Genomic DNA, 18,779 nt, shown 5'->3' with positions numbered 1-18,779 from the left:
AGAAGCAGTTATGTTTTGGAACACCACGTCTTTCGACGAATGCCTGTCAGAATCCTTGAACGACTCAAGGCCAATTTTTGACAGAAAGAAAGCTCATAAAACATTGTCTCCCTCCTGCAAAAAATATTCTTGTTTGATCATGAAGCAGGTTGTTTGCATTCTTTGCTAGAATTCATCATCAGTAGGTGTCGCTAAACACAAGAAAATTACGTTGAAATGATCGTCAAATACCACATATTTGCCACGATTTCATCCTCTCAAATATTATGCATTTTTGGAGTTTAAATATTTCCTAGGTGTTTTTGACATGCTCTTGTCAAAATTGCCCACGAATTATCGTCGACTTCACACACGATATCTCTTACCTTGCTGAAATGAGCCCATTTGAGAGGGACGGTGCTGTAAGGAACCAATGCTGAATGATTTTTTTGTTTTTTCTTGCGACCAGGGGTGGAGCTTGTGGACTGACCAGTCGAGCTAGCAACTCCGTGAACATAGCCACAGCAACACCTTCATGCGCTACACTGCGTGTATGTGGCGCATGGGCACAAATACTTAACCAGTTACCAAAAGCTAATTCTGTAGAGCAAGAGCACTAAAATGAATGCAGCTCAGCCAAAGGAGCTCCCTCACTCAATACCAAATGATCGTGAGGATACCGGGATAAACATATCCGTTCAGCCCAGTTGGGGGTTCATGTTTTCATAAATTAAACACGAGAAGCAAAGGGGAAAAGCCCCCTCGCATGGTCTTATGAGGAATTACAAGCCAGCCCATGTATGTAACGCATCAGTCACCTTGAGCACGGTGATGTTCCACGCGTAGCTCTCCATGGCTTTCTGAAGTTTGCGACCCTTCAGCCCCTCCTTTGCGCCAATGCGATGCAGGTCCTCGTGGAAGTCCAGACCTGCACACGTCAGCGGGAGGCACGTGATCAGATATTTGTTAACGTTTTAATGCTTTTCACATTTCTAAAGTACTTCATCTATTGTGGTTACGGATAAAGTAGGGGTGTGCATCTCTCGAATAAAGAGGATATATAACTCGGTACTTTGGGTGCCATATGATTCAAGGACAATACATAAACTATTTACATGCTACTTAGTAGTAATAGTAGTAGTAGTATTTAGTAGTGTGTGTGCATGCGCATCTGCGTGTATGTGGGTGCATATGTGTATGTAGGTATGTGACATTCTTTGCAGAAGATTTGACAACATGCCAAACACTTTGATCCATGATAAGCTGCTTGTGACGGTCGCATTTCTAAGGCTCTGCCATGTTTTAGGAGTTTGCACATTGTTGAGACTCACAGTAAGCTCATCTAAGAGAGATCCAATGCAGCCATCGGCTGGCCATAGCAAATGTGATCATGCTTTATTTTGATGTCATTTTATTATTATTTTTTTCAACTTTCACATCTAATGATCAAAACATGGTGAGTATATTCGATATTTCTAAATGCAACGGAACAACCTTTTCACTTTTAGTAATCAGTATAATACATCACACCACTGCCAACTGTCACCCCAACAACCTGACACAAAGCCCGGAATATGTTTTAGAATATCCATATGTCAGGCCTGGCTGATGTGTTAACGGGGTTCAAGGCTAAATTGATCCAGCGCTATTAATGAATATGGCTACACCGACAGTGACAAGAGATAAGCTGGTCACCATTGAGCCTCCTTAAGTATTTATCCTGCTCTTTAAACGTCACTCGGGTGCCAGTGCATCCAAGTGTGTCACTGTGGCAATGTTACAACATCAGGGTGAGGGTGCGTTTGTTTGTGGAAAATACCCAATCAAAGATGGAGGTTGGGGTGGTTATGTTTCGACAGATTACATTCCGGAATGTGATCACCGAGCTGTTGTTGAGCCAGCCAACGATGACCTTCATAAAAGCCAGATGCAGAGTGGACATCTTTAGCCCTGGGATTTCTGTCTTAATGGAATCGCTATCAGGTGGCCTCAAACCAGCGAGATAAGGAGGGGCGGAGGGTCGGGGGTTGGGGGTTGGTCTTGGCAGGGAGCCAGTGCCTCACCAACGGCGCTCCGGCCAAACCATGAGGTATGCCTGCAACCTCGGGTCCATTGTTGTACTTTGAGAGCAGGGGTACATGTCGGAGAGCACCAGCAGGCTAATATCAACCAATTAAGCAATTCTTTATTGTTCTTATCCATGTTATCGTGATCTCATAAAACTTATCTAAAAAAAATATATTTAAAAATATTTTTCATCCAAAAATAATCTGACAGGTATGATTTATACCAAAAGTAAATGCAATCAATTTATTGTAGGCAGCTACTTCCTAACTCTGTCCACAGCAGTTTCATTTTCAGACTGCCGCCCCGCCACTAAAAAAATAAAAATAAAAAAAATCAACGCTGCATGCTGTGTTAAATGCTATTTTTAGTATATGCCGCAGGACGCACAAAGAAAACGAAAAACAAAAAAAAACGCTGGCCGCAAATAGCCCACAATTTGAACGCCCTGATTTACAGAATTCCACCGACGAGGATTGACAGTAGAATACAACTCAACGCCATAACATGGATGACCCAGAACCACAATTCAAAACCAACTTTGACCTTCGGCGACACTCCGCAGGCGCGTTTAAGCGGGAGACGGATGGGCACTATCACAACCGAGTGTGTAATTGGTCTTTTAAGCCATAAACATCATCTCATCGCGGCGAGGCATCCGAGGTTTAGATCACAAAAAGCCCCGCCCACCCCTGACCCCCCTTTATTAAATTGGGCCTTTGAGCTAAGCTAAGCGGCAGCGCGAGGCAGATGGGCTGGAGCCCCGGGATGTAAGCAGCCTCAATAGGAAGCTTATGCTACTAATAATTGTTGTGGCTCGGTAGTGAAATGCTGCTACCTCCACAAAAGGACCTTAATTATTTCATTAATGCTTGTGCTCCTCTCTCTACTGTCTACATCCCCCCCAAAAAATGATCATAGCAAAGCTGCCATCTTTGTTATTATTGGTGGAGATAAACATAGTTGCATTAAAAACAATAATAATAAAAAATATATATGTTCACTGCTAACTAGGAAAATTATTTGATCATAAAAATAGGACAAGTCTTTGAAATTTAGAAAAGAAGAAATCTTCGTTTTCATGCCAGGCAAGTTTAGTTTACCTTGTTTGGAGCTTGCAGAACTGCATTTTCTATTCCACACCCCTGGCACACCTGACAATTGATTAGTTCTAAACGGAGTGAGTCAGTTTATGCTTGTAAATCACGTGCCTTTCCTGTGCTAAAAAAATTAGGGGAGCTGCTTCCATTGGCTGGAAATCAAGTCGTTTGCGTTCACTCCCACCACGGCGCAAACGGCAATATCTAACTGCACAAGTCCGCTAAAATGCCAAAAGAAAGAATGCACATGGTTAGGCTGCAGTTTGCACTAAGCCTGTGCAAGACACGGAAATAGGGCCCAAATTGTGGGTTAAAAAATATTGACAGAACCATTTTTCAAATCCTTTTTTTTTCAAAGTTCAAATCAAACCCTTAAAAAAAATTAATTCTTCTTGGGACAACATACAATCTAAGATAAATGTGAAAATGTTGTGATTTTTTTTTCCTTTTTTACAAAATAAATTAAATAAATATTTTTAATGTGACATAAAAATTGTGTTTTTCAAATTCTATAAGACTATGATTTTTCAAATAAAATATAAATAAAATGTTTTAAAAAAACATTGAAGAAGTGGAAAAGAAAAAGCTTCCACACGTTATTAAAATGTTCTGACAAGGTTTACAAAATAAGACTTTGAATAGTTTAATTTCATGAAGACAAAATCAGAGCTGCACACGCGCACACACACACATGTGCAATTGTGCGCCCAGGTCGCATCTGGAGGAGAACCGGTCTTCGTCTCAGCTGTCTCTCTAGCCTCCCGTTAAACGCGTGAGTCATGGCCAGCAATCACGCGTGCCTGCAGGGAGGTAAATCATCCAACACTTTGCCATTCTCATCAGCGTGTCGCTGCTTGACTGCCCGAATGAAACCGAGACGTCAATAACCACAAACCACAACATGCAGGGACGAGGTCATAATTGCTGAAAGGATCATTCAGAGCTTGATGCCAATTTGTTGTTTTAATCATGCGTGTTTGGCCGAATAAGAGTCGGATTGTACACCTCGCGATTGTTATCGGCCGCCGTGAAAGAAAGCTCTGTCAAAGAACGTCATCCTTTTTAAATAGAGTCAAGCTCTGAATGCCACCGGCAGATGAATGACGTTTATATCCCCCCCGCAAAGAATATTGCTTTGTTTCCGCGTGGTAGTTTAGACAATGAGCGCTGTATTGCGGAGAATACGAGACGTCATGAATTCTCCTCGGTCAGATGCTAATAAAACAATGTAGCTGCGCAAAGAATAAAAAAACTTCAGGAACGACGGATGCCGCAGTTGCAAAGTGATGTACGCGCAAACAGTTCCAGGCGTGCGTTTTATATTAGTGGACGGGGAGCAGCAGGTGCACGGGTACGAAGTGATAAGGAAAGTGGATTATTTGCAATTCCTCTGCAGCCCGTCTTGGCAGCAGATGATGTCGGACTTGATTACCAAACAAAATGGATGCTCCACCAAACTTCACTTATGAAAAAAAGGGAAAAAAAGGCTTGAACATGACATGTTCGACAAATCGTAGTACCTGTACTTGAACTGTTTTTTTTAAACTATATTTGCTCTGCAGCCTATTTAGGCAGCAAACTATTTTAGCCTTAATAAAAAAAATGCACAACTTTGGGGGTTTTCCATACATTTGGCGCTACCCATTAGTTATTGTTGGAACAGCTCCAGAGCGAGTACATTTCCTTCCTTCCTACTTGAATTTCTTATGCAGACTGTTTAAGCAGCAAACACTCTGGACCTTAAAAACAAACCATGTTTTTATTTGCCATGAACTTCCCATGTTTTTGGAATTGCTAGAACACGTGTATATTTAATTGATTAATTGAAAGCTTCTTCAAACCAAAATTGTTGCACACCTCTTTTTTGGCATTAGCCCTTCATGTTGTTAGAATGACAAAGGCGCATGTACTTTACGCAACCTATTTGAGTGTTCATGACAAAACAAAATGGTTGTGCAAATCTTTTCAGCACCTACAGCGCCTGACCGACTTCTTGCTTATAATCGTCCTGCAACCCGTTTAGGCAGCACACTGTTTAAGACATTGTTACTCTGCTTTCTTTGCTGACCATTGCATCGCTCTGTAGTAAAAACAAAACCAATAAACATTTTACTTGTTTATCCCAGTCGGGCTGTAAGGACGACACCCTCAAGAAAAAGGCTGGGGGGAGGGGGGGCCACTCCAAAAGGAAAAAAAAATAAATACGTTAGCCATCCTTGCAGAGTATCAAGCTGAGCGGCCCCCCCTCCCGAGTCTGCTGAGACGCTTCAAGCTCCGCTTAACTGCACACTCATCCCCTTTGAAAACAATGGCAACGCTGCACCGCAGGGACCTTTGGCCCCCGGGGGACAGCTCTGCGACTGAAGTCTCAATGTTCAGCCCGCATGGCAACGTAATTGTGCTGGCGCCGATGTCTGGGCTCTTCCGGGTCGCGCGGGCGATATGTGTTTTGTGCGGCTCGGAGGCTTAAATTAGTTTGTGGGACTCGGGAAGACCGTCTCAATATGAGTGGGCGGGCCAGCTCTTCTGCTTCAATTTGGGCTTTTGTTACATAAATAAAATAAAATGACAGGTGTCTCCATACTCTACACATAAATGGGAACGTAATGGATTCATTGATTTGCGTGTGGAAGAAAGTGAGTGCACTCAACTCATTTGCTGTCTAATTGAGTACCGTATATGTGCTATGGGATGTTGTGCTCCACTTGGAAGACCTCAAAGACAACACTAGCATTGAAACATTCATTCATTTTCCGAACCGGGTCGCGGGGGGAGGGTGCTGGAGCCTATGCCAGCTGTCTTCGGGCAGTAGGCGCGGGACACCCTGAACCGGTTGGCAGCCAATCAGCATTGAAACAGGAATTCAGTTTTTTTTTTGAATGAATTGATTGCCCTCCCCCCACCCCCCATTGATCCATCGGGGCCGACCGCCGGCCATTGGTTTTGTGGTGATTCCAAATTTGAATTGCACCGTGTTGCAACATCGCCGATACGGTTGAACGATTTTGAAAACTAATGTAGTTATGATTTTTCTTTCTCCTCACCCCCCTCCTCAATTGAAGAGCTTTTCATCCTCACGGCGCCCCCCTCCAACCCCCCACATCCCGCCGCAGCTATTCATTTCGCCACGCTCCAAACCGGCCCGTGCTCTTTCTCCCTTTTCTCTCTGCTGCTGCCTCTTTTGTGATATTTACGTGCGCATTGTGTTCACCTGCCCACTGATGTGATCAACACTCAGCACTGATTCACGGGCACGACGGGCCGTTGACAATGGCGCTCGTCGTTAGCGTGGGCGAGTAGATACGCGCTGAGGACAAAAGGCACGGGGGAACAAGTGACCGTTCCGCCGAGAGGACGTGAAAATGAACAAGTAGAAAATGGCGTTGTTTGTGTCTATTTGCAGCCTGTCAGCGATGTTCTAGATCTAGTAAGCTTCTTCCACAACAAACTCATGCATGTGCGCAATTGTACAAAAAGAATTTCAGGGGGCAAACTGTAAAAGTTGTTTACAATTATTTGGCTTTAATTAGCTGCTACGTGTTCACGCATAGTATCGAAAAAAGAAATGGTTCATAAATTAAAAGCAGGTTCAACAATGACGTCACAATTTAATCAACACAAAATATATGCAGCGATGTTTCAACAGCTTTAAAGTGCGCTGACATTGTAAGCTAACTCATATTTGGCATTTCTAATTAGAACTCCCAAATGATTATAACGGCGCCAACATAAGGACCACATTTGTCCCTAATCTTTTTCTTCTCGAAATTGTCATCACGGGGGCCGGAAAGGTCGCTAAATGTTGCGACAATATCGCTAAGTTGCTAATATTTGACATTTTATTTTGTCGGCGAGAAGACATTGGTCAAAGACGTGACTAGCTTGGGTAGCATTTAGCCTGGCCGCTTCTATTTCTTCTTCTGCTACAATTCTTTTTCGGCTTTGAATTTTCCGTCAGACTGAGTGCCTTGGGGTACCGTGCTGCCTCTCACAGGTCAGTCTTGGTACTGCGACAGACTCCTCGTATGGAGGAGGTACGGCTATGCGTGCGGCGTGCAACACCACATGCTTTAAGAGCATTATTTGCAGATATGATTTTTTTTTTTGTTCCCTTGTCCCGTGTGCGGTCGCTCACATTGAGCACCAAATAGCTGGAAGGTGAGAGCCCTCCCTCACCGCGCCTCGTTTGTTTGTGCCGCTGCCACTTGCTTATAGCTTAAGTGTCATCAGTTGCTAGTAGTTACACAACTTTAGCAAACTGCAATAAACTACACTTAAACACACTTTCATTTCGGTCCTTTGTTTGCATTCATACCTGCACGCTGTGCTTGCACAAGTTTGGCGTAGACCACGTCAGCCGACTCGATCAGTGTTCTGCTGGTCTGGATCATCTAGCCGCAAAGAAAGTTGGAGCTCATCATTTTTCGAAAGCAGGAGACGGGAGCGAATTTGAAAGCCACTATTTGGTCACAGTTATCTTGGATCTCATTCAACGAGCGAGATCAGGAAGTTTAGAAATGAACGTGTACATGCTCACTCACCATGTCGTAAGCGTTGAGCACCTTGCGCAGTAGCTCGGGAACCAGACCCTGGGCCTCCATGGTGGGGTAGGTCTCGCTCAGGTCCACGGTCACCCGCAGAGAGCGCTCGCTGTTCATCAGCCAGGTGGACACGGTCAAGATGCACTGCTTCATGTTGGCGGCCGGCGTCAGCCCGCAGAGCTCCTTGAAGGACACCACGGCGTTCTGCGGAGAAAAGAACAAACGTGCATACAATTGATATTTGTTGACCTTGTGATTGTGAGCCAAAAACAATGGAATTCCTGTAAGGGTAATGCACTTAGAAGAAGTGGCAGTGTTCCAAATGTCTTTGAAGGAGACAATTTAGTGAGAGGAAAAAAAAAAAAAAACAGAAAGCGCTGCTTATTTGTCTAATGGCGACAATGAAATGACGGCACTTGTCTTCAAGTCACACCGCCGTCGCCGCCGTTGATGCTGCTGCTGCTTGGAGCAGCTGCAGAACAAGCACAGTTAGTCATTCTTGTTTAGCTTCATTTTCGATTACCGGTACTCTGTAATTGTCGTCTTACAAATGGGCTTCATTTTCTGTAATTCCATTGATATTGCATCACAAATTAGTTTCATTTTAGCAGAGCAACGTTCCTGACAGCTTGCTAAATGCCATTCTTTTCTTAATGAGAATTTATTGTGGCTTTATGAGAATCATTTGTATCGCTTGTTTTTTGTTGTTTTTTTTTTAATTATGGCTCACAGATGTTAAGAGAGCAGCTTGAAAACAGAAAAAGGCTGAGTAAGGCTGCAGTGAGTTCGGACTCACCATTGGCTGTGCAGCATATAGCAGTGCGTAAAGTTGCTGATTTGCACGAGACAAGAAATGAGATGTGTCAAATCTGCTTTGGTATTGTGACATAATTATGGATTGGCGTGTACTGATACCCGATCTCGTGCAAGGCCAATATCGGCCTTGTTTTCAGGTATCGGAGACTTATCAAAACCTCCGATACCAATCACCAATACCATCCATCCGTCCATTTTCTGATCCGCTTTTCCTCACAAGTGTTGCGGGTGTGCTGGAGACTATCCCAGCTGTCTTCAGACAGTCCACAGGGTACACCCTGAACCGGTTGCCAGCCAAAATACAGCAATCACCAACATGTAGAGCCAATAAATAACTAAATCAGACATCAAGTCCTCCTTGGCAGTAGATGGCGCTATACTGTGGGAGTTTGACAAATTGGCGACTCATCATCTACATCAAAAAGAAAGGTCTTTCTTTCACATTTTTTGATGGTATCAATGGTATCAAACGTGTCGAATTGAAACAAATAGTTTAAAAATCTAACTTAATGATATTTTTTTTTCCTGCAGTTATTGGACTGGATCTGATCTCCAGGCCTTAAGAATCTTCCGGCTTGATTTTGGCACACAAGATCAAATGCATCTTTGTGCGCATGTCATCAGTCACCCCTGATTTAAATCACAGCCAGAAGAACAAACTGGAGCAAAAAGACAAGGCAAGTTGATGAAAAGAGCCCTGCGAGAAAACAACCTTTGAGGCAACCAGGCCGTGTTGGTATTTAAGAACCAGTCCACGCTCCCACGCTGTCTCCCCAGGCTGGACCTGTAGAAAAATCCGGTCCACATCCCAGGAGGACATGCTGTGTCACTGCGCCACCTTTGCGGTGGCCCGGGGAACAATTATTCCGTCATCTGTATGCTGAACCTGGACCACGGTGAGCACCTCAAGCCAGTAAATGACTCGTCGGACCAACACATATTTACATGTGCCGCCTGATTACGCTTGTCCCAGTGCACTCGTAGAACTTCAGTCATTTGCACTCGTTGTGTATTTGTTTTTGGTTCATTCTGTTGTGCAATTTAAATCCACAGTGGTGTTACGAAACGCAACAAGAGGCTTGTGTTTTTAATTACCCCCTCCGCTAAGCCCCAACTCCTCTCCGCTCCCCATTTGACCCCCCCTTCCCACATTTCCCCAATGGAAGCTTTGTATCCCCTAGACAACACTTCTTTTGTTTCTCTTCCTATGTTTCCCACCCCCGCGCTCCCCCTTTATGGTGAAATAGCATTGCGAGGAGGTGTATGTCAGATCAGCCTATAAGAGAACACTGTTTAGATTGAGGCAAAGGCAGCCAACTCTCCACAATCATCCTTCAAACTGTGAAATACGACGCTCCATCTGTAAATTGGACACTCAAATACTCACACTTCATAACGAGGGTTTGTCTTCGTCTTAGCGCCACCCACTAAATTGGAGTAATAGTGCATCTACTCTCATTGGTTTTCTTTCCCGAGGTGGAAAAGCGCGACACAGGTGACAGCCGATTTTCCATTTACTTATCCTCAATTTTTATTTTTTATCAGAGTAGTTTCACACATCTGCCTCTCGGTGGGTGATGTTTCTTCGTCCATTAGACACGTCTACATTCGTTTATTATTTTGTTTGCAATTGGGTTGCCAGCCAATTGCAGGGCACACGCAGACAAACAATCATCGCGCTCACAATCAGACCTAAGGACATTTTAGAGCAGTGGTCACCAACATGGTGTCCGCGGGCACCAGGTAGCCCGTGAAGACCACTTGAGTAGCCCGCCAGTGCCTGGACATTGTGATTTGCTAGTAGAAATTATGATTTAAAAATGCAAACATTGGCAGTGCTGTGAGACATTTCGAAACACGATCAAAGTCTGACAATTTAAATCATCAAGTATTAAAAATAACACATCCTCATATTATTGAAGGTATTTTGGACAAATATGTTATTTCAGACGTGTATCAATTTGGTAGCCCTTCACACAATCGGTACACATGAAGTTGCTCTCACCCTCAAAAATGTTGGTGACACCTGTTTTAGAGTGTTCAATCAGCCTGCCATGCATGTTTTTGGAATGTGGGAGGAAATCGGAGTACTTGGAGAAAACCCGTGCAAGGCCCGGGGAGAACATGCAAACTCCACACAGGGAGACCAGCACTGGAATTGAAACCGGTACCTCTAACCACTGGACTACCAGGCCACTTGGGAGAAACATTTAAGTAAAAAAAAAAAAAATCAAATAGAGAAATAACATTCACAAAGAACACAAAGGAGAGAGAAATTTTGAAGGTTTGCTGTCAGAACAAAATGATTTTAGTGCTGTAATAAAATATTTTGACATCAACAGGTTTGTTTAGCACAATGAGCGCGTGCCAACAGATGTTTGTAATTTGGTGCAAAAAAAGTATCTTTTTCAGTTTAAGATTTAATCTTTACTTTTCAGTCCGAGTGAAGAAACCCTCCAGAGATGCGGTGGTTGATGCCATCTGGGTTGTTGGCTCTCAGCCCGGCGGCATAATCTAGATCCAAGTAACAGGCTCCACACAACTGGCCACTACAAAGCTTTGGCCAACGTGTTTTCTTTTTCTTTTCGTTTTTCCATTTAAAAGGCATTTTCTTTTATTTATTGAACACGAAGATCTTTTCAACTTCCCGCTGTCTTTTATCATCTCAGTTGAAAAACAGGCATTTCCATTTCAAAAGGAAAAGGCGAAGTTGGTTTTGTGAGTAGCAAAGTCGGCAAGCGTTGTTTGATTGGGAGTAACGTAGCAATGGTCTGCCTACTGATAATTTCCATGTATTTAAAAAAAAACCCTCACACATTCTGTGATAAATGCGATACAATGATGAATGACGCTGTGCCGTGCACAAATATTAGCCATGCATTTATAACCTGCATCGATGGAGACATTTACTTGGGCTTATTCAAATTTGGGAGGAGTTTTTAAAGCGGTTCTCGGAATGCTTAGCAACGGAGACCATGTTCCCTTTCACGGTAATTCTCCCTCATTAATGATTACACTATTCATACACTGACTAATTGCATACCATTGTCGCAGTATTGCTGCTTTCTTACGCAACATTAATGGAGCGCAATTAGCCACGAGGCTCCGTGCACGACGGTGAGGTCCTGTCGGAACACTTCACATCAAGTTGGAATCATGTCGTGTACTTAGTGAGGGAGGAAGTTTGGCATTGGCTGTCTTAAGTTATCAGTGAAAATGATAGATTATTACTCATTTGTTTTTTTAAATAGGACTTGTTCCTTAGACGCTAATGATGAGGATGGTGCTCTCCTCTGACAAGATTTATGATGTAATTATCTGTCACCTGCTGCATTGTAAGAGCTGGGATGAAAAGAAAAAGCAAGGTGGTGGGTGGGTAAAGAAGACATCAAGTGCTCAGTGTGACAGATCTGAACGAGTTTACTCTTACCTGTACATTTTCTCTGAGATCTGTGGCCTCCCGAAGAGGTTGGGTTGAAGCTCTGAAGAGTTCGTCCACCACTTTGATCCCTGTCGTCTTGGTGGTGGTGTATTCTCGGGCCTTCCGACCTTTTCGGACTGAAATTCCCCTCTTATGGGCCTTTCCTCCTCCCCGTCTGTTTGTGATGGCCACGTGGACAAACAGGGTGGTGTTGGGTAAGAACTCCCCTGTCAGAGACTGTAGTGGGACATGCCTGTAGCCGGGCTGCAGGCACTCAAACGGGATGGTGTACTGGCCAATGAACTCATCTCCAATGTAGTCATCATCCAGCACCACAAAGCGGAGGACGGCTAATTCAGGCAAGTTGATCTGGAATTCAAAACTCTCATCAAAAATGGGGTTGTCGCCATTTTGGGACACGGTTTTGGTTCGTTGTTCTGCGCAATCAGCCGGGATGCCGTGAATCTCCACGTATATGTACGGTTCGACCACATCGCCCTTAGCCGCGGAGCCACGAGGTTTGGGGAGGTTCTGCCCGCTGATGACCTTTATGTGAAGGAGCTGGGCGGAAACCCCTGGTAGGGAATCCCGAGCATTGGCACTGAAATAGGAGACCTCCTCCCTCATGATGGCTGGCCGCAACACGTAACCGCAGTTGCCATTTTGTCGGAACCAGCCAAGGTTGAGGTCCATCATCAGGCCAGGTGTCTGGTAGTTCATGGCCACAATCTGGCAGCCACACTTCCAGAAATCTTGAGGGTTCATGTTACTGGCATCGATCCTCATCGGGGTGGGGTACACTCTGGAGAGAAAGCGCTTGTTGTAGCATACAAATTCCTCTGGAAACTCATTGGCGAACCTGTTGGCGTCAACCTCGTTGAAGGAGCAAATCTCCCAGTATTTTTGGTCCCTTTTTGATGTGTCAAAGTCCCTGAACTGTACCGATTTACAGAGAGACACAAGCTCCGAGAGCTCCTGGCACAGACGGAGTCTTTTGCAACCCAAGCCGTTTAGCTGGTTCCTGTCATCGACTCCAACTCGTCTGGACATTTCTAGACCCTCTTCCTCCTCTGTCACATCACCCTCTGACTCCGTGCAGCTGGGCTCTAGCCTTTTGCCCTTTAGAAGGATTTTACCTTTGAGTTTCTCAGGAGAGGGTAGGTAGTGTTCTTCTTTGTTGGGGGAATCCACATAAAGTTTGTCCCCAAGAATCTTTTTCATGTGTTGGGCCATAACCCTCTGCTGTGGGATGGAGCAGTGAGCGACTAAACAGAGAATCAGCGGATACTCGGAGCTCTCAAAAGCATATTGGTTGATGATATCCAAGACCTTGGAGAACGCTAGCTGTGAGGCCACAGAGCTGCCAACGTACACCACGGGTTCGTTATCAGGGCCGTCCCAGACGATGACCTCGATGCTGCGACAACCCATCCTCAGAACGCGAATGTAATTACTGAGGTCGGATGAACCCCAGAAGTGGTCTTCCAGAAGAGAGGCATTATGTGAAGAGTTGATGTAGTAGTGGGACAGGGGCTGAGTCATATCCTGACAAACACGTTTGTGCTGCGGGTCAAAGATGTGGCACTCAGAGGAGAGGAGGTAATGAGTAAAACCATCAATGGACAGGTAAATCCGGTCCCTGCCTTCGGCCGATGGCTCGTATTTTAGAACCATATCCCTGCACATGTCCTCAGTTACACCTTCTACACCTTGCTCTACCTCCACGAATAACATGAGGTCTTTACAGTCCAAGTACTCCTTGTTACTGGAGAACTGCATCAGCAAGAAGAAAATTTCCGGACGTGTACAGAGCTCACAGTATGCCTCCACAAATGTGTCCATGTTAATTGCCTCACCGTATTGGTCTTTAGCTTTCTGGAGTTCTTTGAACTTAAGTTCTATCATTGCCTCTTTCATTCCGGGGTTGAGGCCCTTGATAATTTGAGTGGCCCTGAAAAGATCAATGTGTCCATCCTTTTCCATGTCCGCCAGCTCAAAGACTGAGCTAATCCAAGATGTCCGTACACTCGGTTGGCTGGACTCTACCATGTCGACGGCGTGTCGGCCATAAGACACCAGATACCGCAGGCCCATCACCCAGGTGCTGACCACATCCGCTGTACTAGCAACCAAATCCAGTGACTCATAGTTGTCCCCATAGATGATCGAGAAGGCACATTCATCTGGGAACTGATCAGAGAGACCATTGCTGCGAAGGACCGGAGTCTTCTTCCCCAATCGGACCTCCTTAATGCTCTTGATCTCAAGTTTTGCCTTCTCTGAGTCCTTTTTGGAGGGCTCCCAGCGGAGCCAGTGCATGTCCGGATCCAGCAGAAAGTATCTGTTGTACATGCGGGAGTTGGAGCGCACCTTCTTCATCTCGCAGCCCTCCATCATGAAAGCCATGCATGCGGCTGTGCTGTTGATCTTGCGGTCACTCGGCATGGAGCTGAAGGAGACGGTCTTTTTCCTCACTTGCCTCTGTTTGGACCCGTCCTGTACACAAAAGAAGTGAAAATGAGTTCTATAAAGCTAAATGTTCAACTCAGTTAAAAACACAACACATCAAAGTGTACCTGGCATGACGAGAGCTCGACAGTATGTCATTTTCAAAGGGATGTTCATTCTCTATGGAATAGGAAAATGATGATGGGGTCTGCTGACCTTTTACTGAAAACCTAGCTGACAGAAACCATCACAGTCGAAATCAAGAAAATATGCCAAATTCCATAAAACGGCAAATAAGTCAAAGATGTCAGTTTATATTGCTAAGTTAAAGACGATTAAAACCCCCGAAATCAGTGAAAAACCTTTTCCAGTTTCACTTTAAAAATAATAAACAAAAAAGGGCAGTTTACAGGGAAAAGAACGACCACTATAAATACTGGTACAACTACTATATTTCTGTACATAGCCTCCTTCCGACAGCTGATGCCTGTACGGATCTGATGGATCTGCCCATAGAACATCGTTCGACTTAAGCACACCGGAGCACCTCTGAACCATCAATCTTCCTCCTGACAGTCCAGGGAAGATGAGGTCCAGTACATCACCCTGATTAATAAGTAAAACTCAATGTGAAGCGAGGAAAAAAAATGATATGAAGAAAACCGGGGTACTAGGAGAAAACATCACACAGAGGGATCAAGTTGGAATAAGAACTTGGGAGGCGGCGCTCTTTTGAATGTGAGGCAGCCATGCTAGTTGAGCTCGAACCGTCAATTTGAATCTTCTTTTTCAACTTTGATGAGGAGCATGTTTTTGAAGACGATCCTGGGTTAGGGATTTTTGTTTTTTCTGCCCTAAATCATTTCCTCGAAGCAATGATAAAAGAAAAATAACTGTGTGAAAAATTTTCACTGGAATGTAATTCAATGAGATCTATGATGTGTGATTCAATTCGTGTTGTTTTGTGGTTTTCTTAATGATGGATGTGGGAGTTTTTTTGTTTGGTTAACCACGCGCTCCCCGTGGTTAAGATCAGGGGCGGTTGTTAATCTTGGTCAACTGTGGACAAAATGAAGTCCTCTGAGACTTTTCTGCGATTAAAGGTCTATTTTAAGAATTTTGACTTGACGTGATTTATTTGGCTGCCTGAACGGAAAATACAAATCTACACTAGCAAACTCTGACTCAAACCAAACTTAGAGAGTCTGTGTACTAATCTGGTTGATGGAATTAGAAGGAATAGGAGCTAGACCTCGTGAAGGGAAATCATTCACCCTAGTCGGGAGGTGAAGGGATATTTCCAACTGAGACCGTCAACAAAGACGCCTTGAACATTTGACTTGATTCGATATGATGGCTGAGCAATGTGTTTTGATGCGTCAATGCTCAAAGGTGCGGAGAAAAAGCAGATTTCGAAGTGGTTGTTTACGCTGTGCGCCTCACGCGGTTGACTTGGTTCGGAAAACTCGTCAGTGACAGACGTGGCGACAGAAGCGGCGGGGAGTTGAGAAAACAGGTGCAGATGGCGAAGAGCCCTCCAGAGTCCTCCGGTCTTACTGGTGCGATCAAATCACATCAAGACGTCAGAGCGTAAAAATCACAATCAGCTTTTTTGTCCCGAAATAGATCAAATGGAGAAACGGAGGCGGGCGAGTGGTCGACTGGTGCACGCGTCGGCCTAGCGGTGTAGAGATGCAAGGTTCGAATCCGGCTCCGGCCTTCCTATGTGGAGTTTGCATGCTCTCCCCATGCCAGTGTGGGTTTTCTCCGGGTATTCTGGTGTCCTCCCACTTTCCAAAAACATGCATGGCAGGCTGATTGAACGGATAAGCAGATCCGAAAATTGATGGATGGATGACTCCAAAAGACTTTCCTGGTCATCATCGGAACACCACCACCCCACTGACCCACCAGGTAACCCTGAGGCACAACCACACTTCTTCACGCCACCCCCTCGACAATCACACATTGGAGCGTAACCTGCGTAACCTGCCATATTGAACACAAGGCGGTTATCCTTCAACCCTAATTGAGTGCACTCCCCCAAAAAAGTGCATGGACTGTAGCACCTGTTGGTAGAGAGGAAGAAAGAAAGGTGACATGGATCTATGCTAACAATGTTTGTGTGCAACAGGGTGGCGGGTAGGAGGTGAAGTGACTGATGAAGACTGAGAAAGAGAACGGGTGAGGTGAATGAGTTGAATAACTTGATTTGTTTAGATGTTTTAGACATGCTGTGCAACCTCAATGCCAATAAAGCAAATTGAATCACGCTGAGGAGAAAAACCCACGTCATTGGGTAGGTGGGGGGGGTATGAGGGGGAGACACAACGAACACTTATGGTAGGTGGTATGGCAACTAAGCACGTTTATACTGGATTTTTGAAACATAAAGTGGTTTAATTTACAGGAGTCCACCTAAATGCGAGACTAATGCAATATAAGGTGACACAAATACAAAGAAGATAAGCAGCTGCCGCTCAATCATATAAAACATCAAGGTTATTCCGCTAAGTGATTCAGCCCAGTCACCCAAAGTGTTGCTGCAGCTGTTACTGGTCCACCATTTATTTATACATAATGAAAACATCCGGGGAAAAAAAAATCCCAGACTAACCTGTCCTCAGTCGGTGAATGGATGATTAAGAATTCTCTTGATTGTGTGGAATTGATGGCTGACACTTGAGCGATTATTCTGTGGTGTGGGGTGAGTTGAAAGTGATTTCAGAAAACAGTTGGGGGCGAGAGTGGTAAATGCTCACAATTTTATAGTGGCAAATCTTTAGGTGTGCGACAACACCCAACACCAAGTTGGGCAGATGCGTGAACTCTGTGCCTGTGACCTGAAACTGGTGGGAAACCCAATTTAGCAGCGACCTGAAGCTTGCACCACTGCGGGACGCAGATAGAGGACCAACTGGTTGTCCTGAGCCTTTTTATTTTTTTAATCATGCCTCCTGACTCATTCACCACAATAAAAATGACAAAGAGAGAAAACAATACTGATGATTCAATATCAAGACGTATCTAGATCAACACGTCTTCAATATCAATTTAAAATGTGTTTCAAGATAAGCGGCTACAGTACGACGGTAGATTTGTGCCATTATCGCAAGCACATAAGAGGGCATTTTGAGCACAAAAGGGTGTTTTGAGTGCAGCCGAGTCGCTGAGTGCTCGACTGTCTAGTGCCCAAACGAAGAAGCCGCTTGAACCAACCAAGTGCGCGCACGCAAGCACACACTTCTTTGTAGCATACACGCGCCAAATGAAAGTGTGACTTTACTTTTGTTCAAATAAATGATCAAATAAATGACGTCACTCTGCGCAACTCTTGCAATGAGATTAGATTGTGGAATTTAACATCTCTGGATGAATATATAGAGTACAAGTCAAGGATTTCTCTGTCTTTGATGAGCTAGCTTGGATGCTAGCAGGCGCTAACACTCAGCATAGTCTTGAAATCACAATCAGGTAAAACAATAACATGTCTTTTGGCAAGAATGAACGGTATTTTTCCTCTGGATATTTGTGTTCTATTGTAGTTCATCTTTTAATATATATCAATAGACCTATATGACTTACTTATATTGTGATACATTTAACACCCTACACTACATGATAATATTTTAGCGACTTCCAACAACTGGGCGCCTCCTTCACAGTCTTGAAATATTTCCTTCATGAGATTTGGAAGGGAGTAACGGAAGAGAGCAAGGCAGCAAGAGCGGCCTTGTCACCATTTGTCACCCAAATCTGTCGAATGGGCGGAAGCCTAAAGTCTCAGTTATCTCAGCCGCACATAGTGCAGCACGTGGCAACATCTTAGTGCGGTAGCTAATGTGTGAATGGCTGTTAGAGGTCTGGGAGGGGGAAAAAAACCCACAACAACATATGACTAGAGACATGCCTCAACACCCACCCCGTTCTTTGCGGAAAATGGATTTACACTTCCATCCGGGAGGTTATTTGACGCTAGGTCCCCTTGCCTGGATTGCAAGTCTCACCCTTGTCTGTTAGAACTTTGCGCGAACGCAGCTAATAAATGGAAAGCTTCCAGAGCACCTTGTAAAAGAAAAAGACACAAAGAGCAATCTCGCTAATTACCGGGCCCGTCGAGAGAGTGGAGGTCAATGCTATCGAGCTGTCAAAGCAAACACGAGCGCCGCAGTCCGGTCTGGCTACTTTGCACAGTCACGGCGTCGGTGTCGAAACGTCTGTTGGCTTTCGCTGCCAGTCGTGAAGATCGACCAATATATTTATGAGCTTGGAGCGATAAATCACACTGCGCCCTTTTTTTCCTTCCTGTTTTGCATTTGAAAAGACGCAACCAAGGTACCCACACTCCTTACATGAGTAAAAGTACATATACTTGCATCAAAATAAAATAAATAAAAACTTGTAAAAAGA

General features: G+C 44.5%; 2 protein-coding genes across 2 annotated transcripts in view; both read right to left on the bottom strand.

Moving 5' to 3' along the window:
- stat5a (signal transducer and activator of transcription 5a) overlaps window positions 1–18,779 on the bottom strand; it is a 139,587-nt gene that overhangs the window by 51,561 nt on the left and 69,247 nt on the right. The gene's annotated exons all lie outside the window — the stretch shown is intronic.
- The window catches only part of plcl5 (phospholipase C like 5), a 53,689-nt gene that overhangs the window by 4,453 nt on the left and 30,457 nt on the right, over window positions 1–18,779 (bottom strand). Inside the window, exons 2-5 of the mRNA XM_052048872.1 lie at window positions 11,931–14,417; window positions 7,685–7,888; window positions 7,459–7,534; window positions 798–907 (exon numbers count right to left, since the gene is read on the bottom strand). Coding sequence (XP_051904832.1) covers window positions 798–907; window positions 7,459–7,534; window positions 7,685–7,888; window positions 11,931–14,417 — 2,877 coding nt within the window. The remainder of the gene's footprint in view (window positions 1–797; window positions 908–7,458; window positions 7,535–7,684; window positions 7,889–11,930; window positions 14,418–18,779) is intronic.

Source organism: Hippocampus zosterae, chromosome 17 (assembly GCF_025434085.1).
Source record: "Hippocampus zosterae strain Florida chromosome 17, ASM2543408v3, whole genome shotgun sequence".
Taxonomy (NCBI): domain Eukaryota; kingdom Metazoa; phylum Chordata; class Actinopteri; order Syngnathiformes; family Syngnathidae; genus Hippocampus; species Hippocampus zosterae.
The sequence above is the reverse complement of the archived record's forward strand: the minus strand, read 5'-3'. Positions and strand labels throughout refer to the sequence as shown.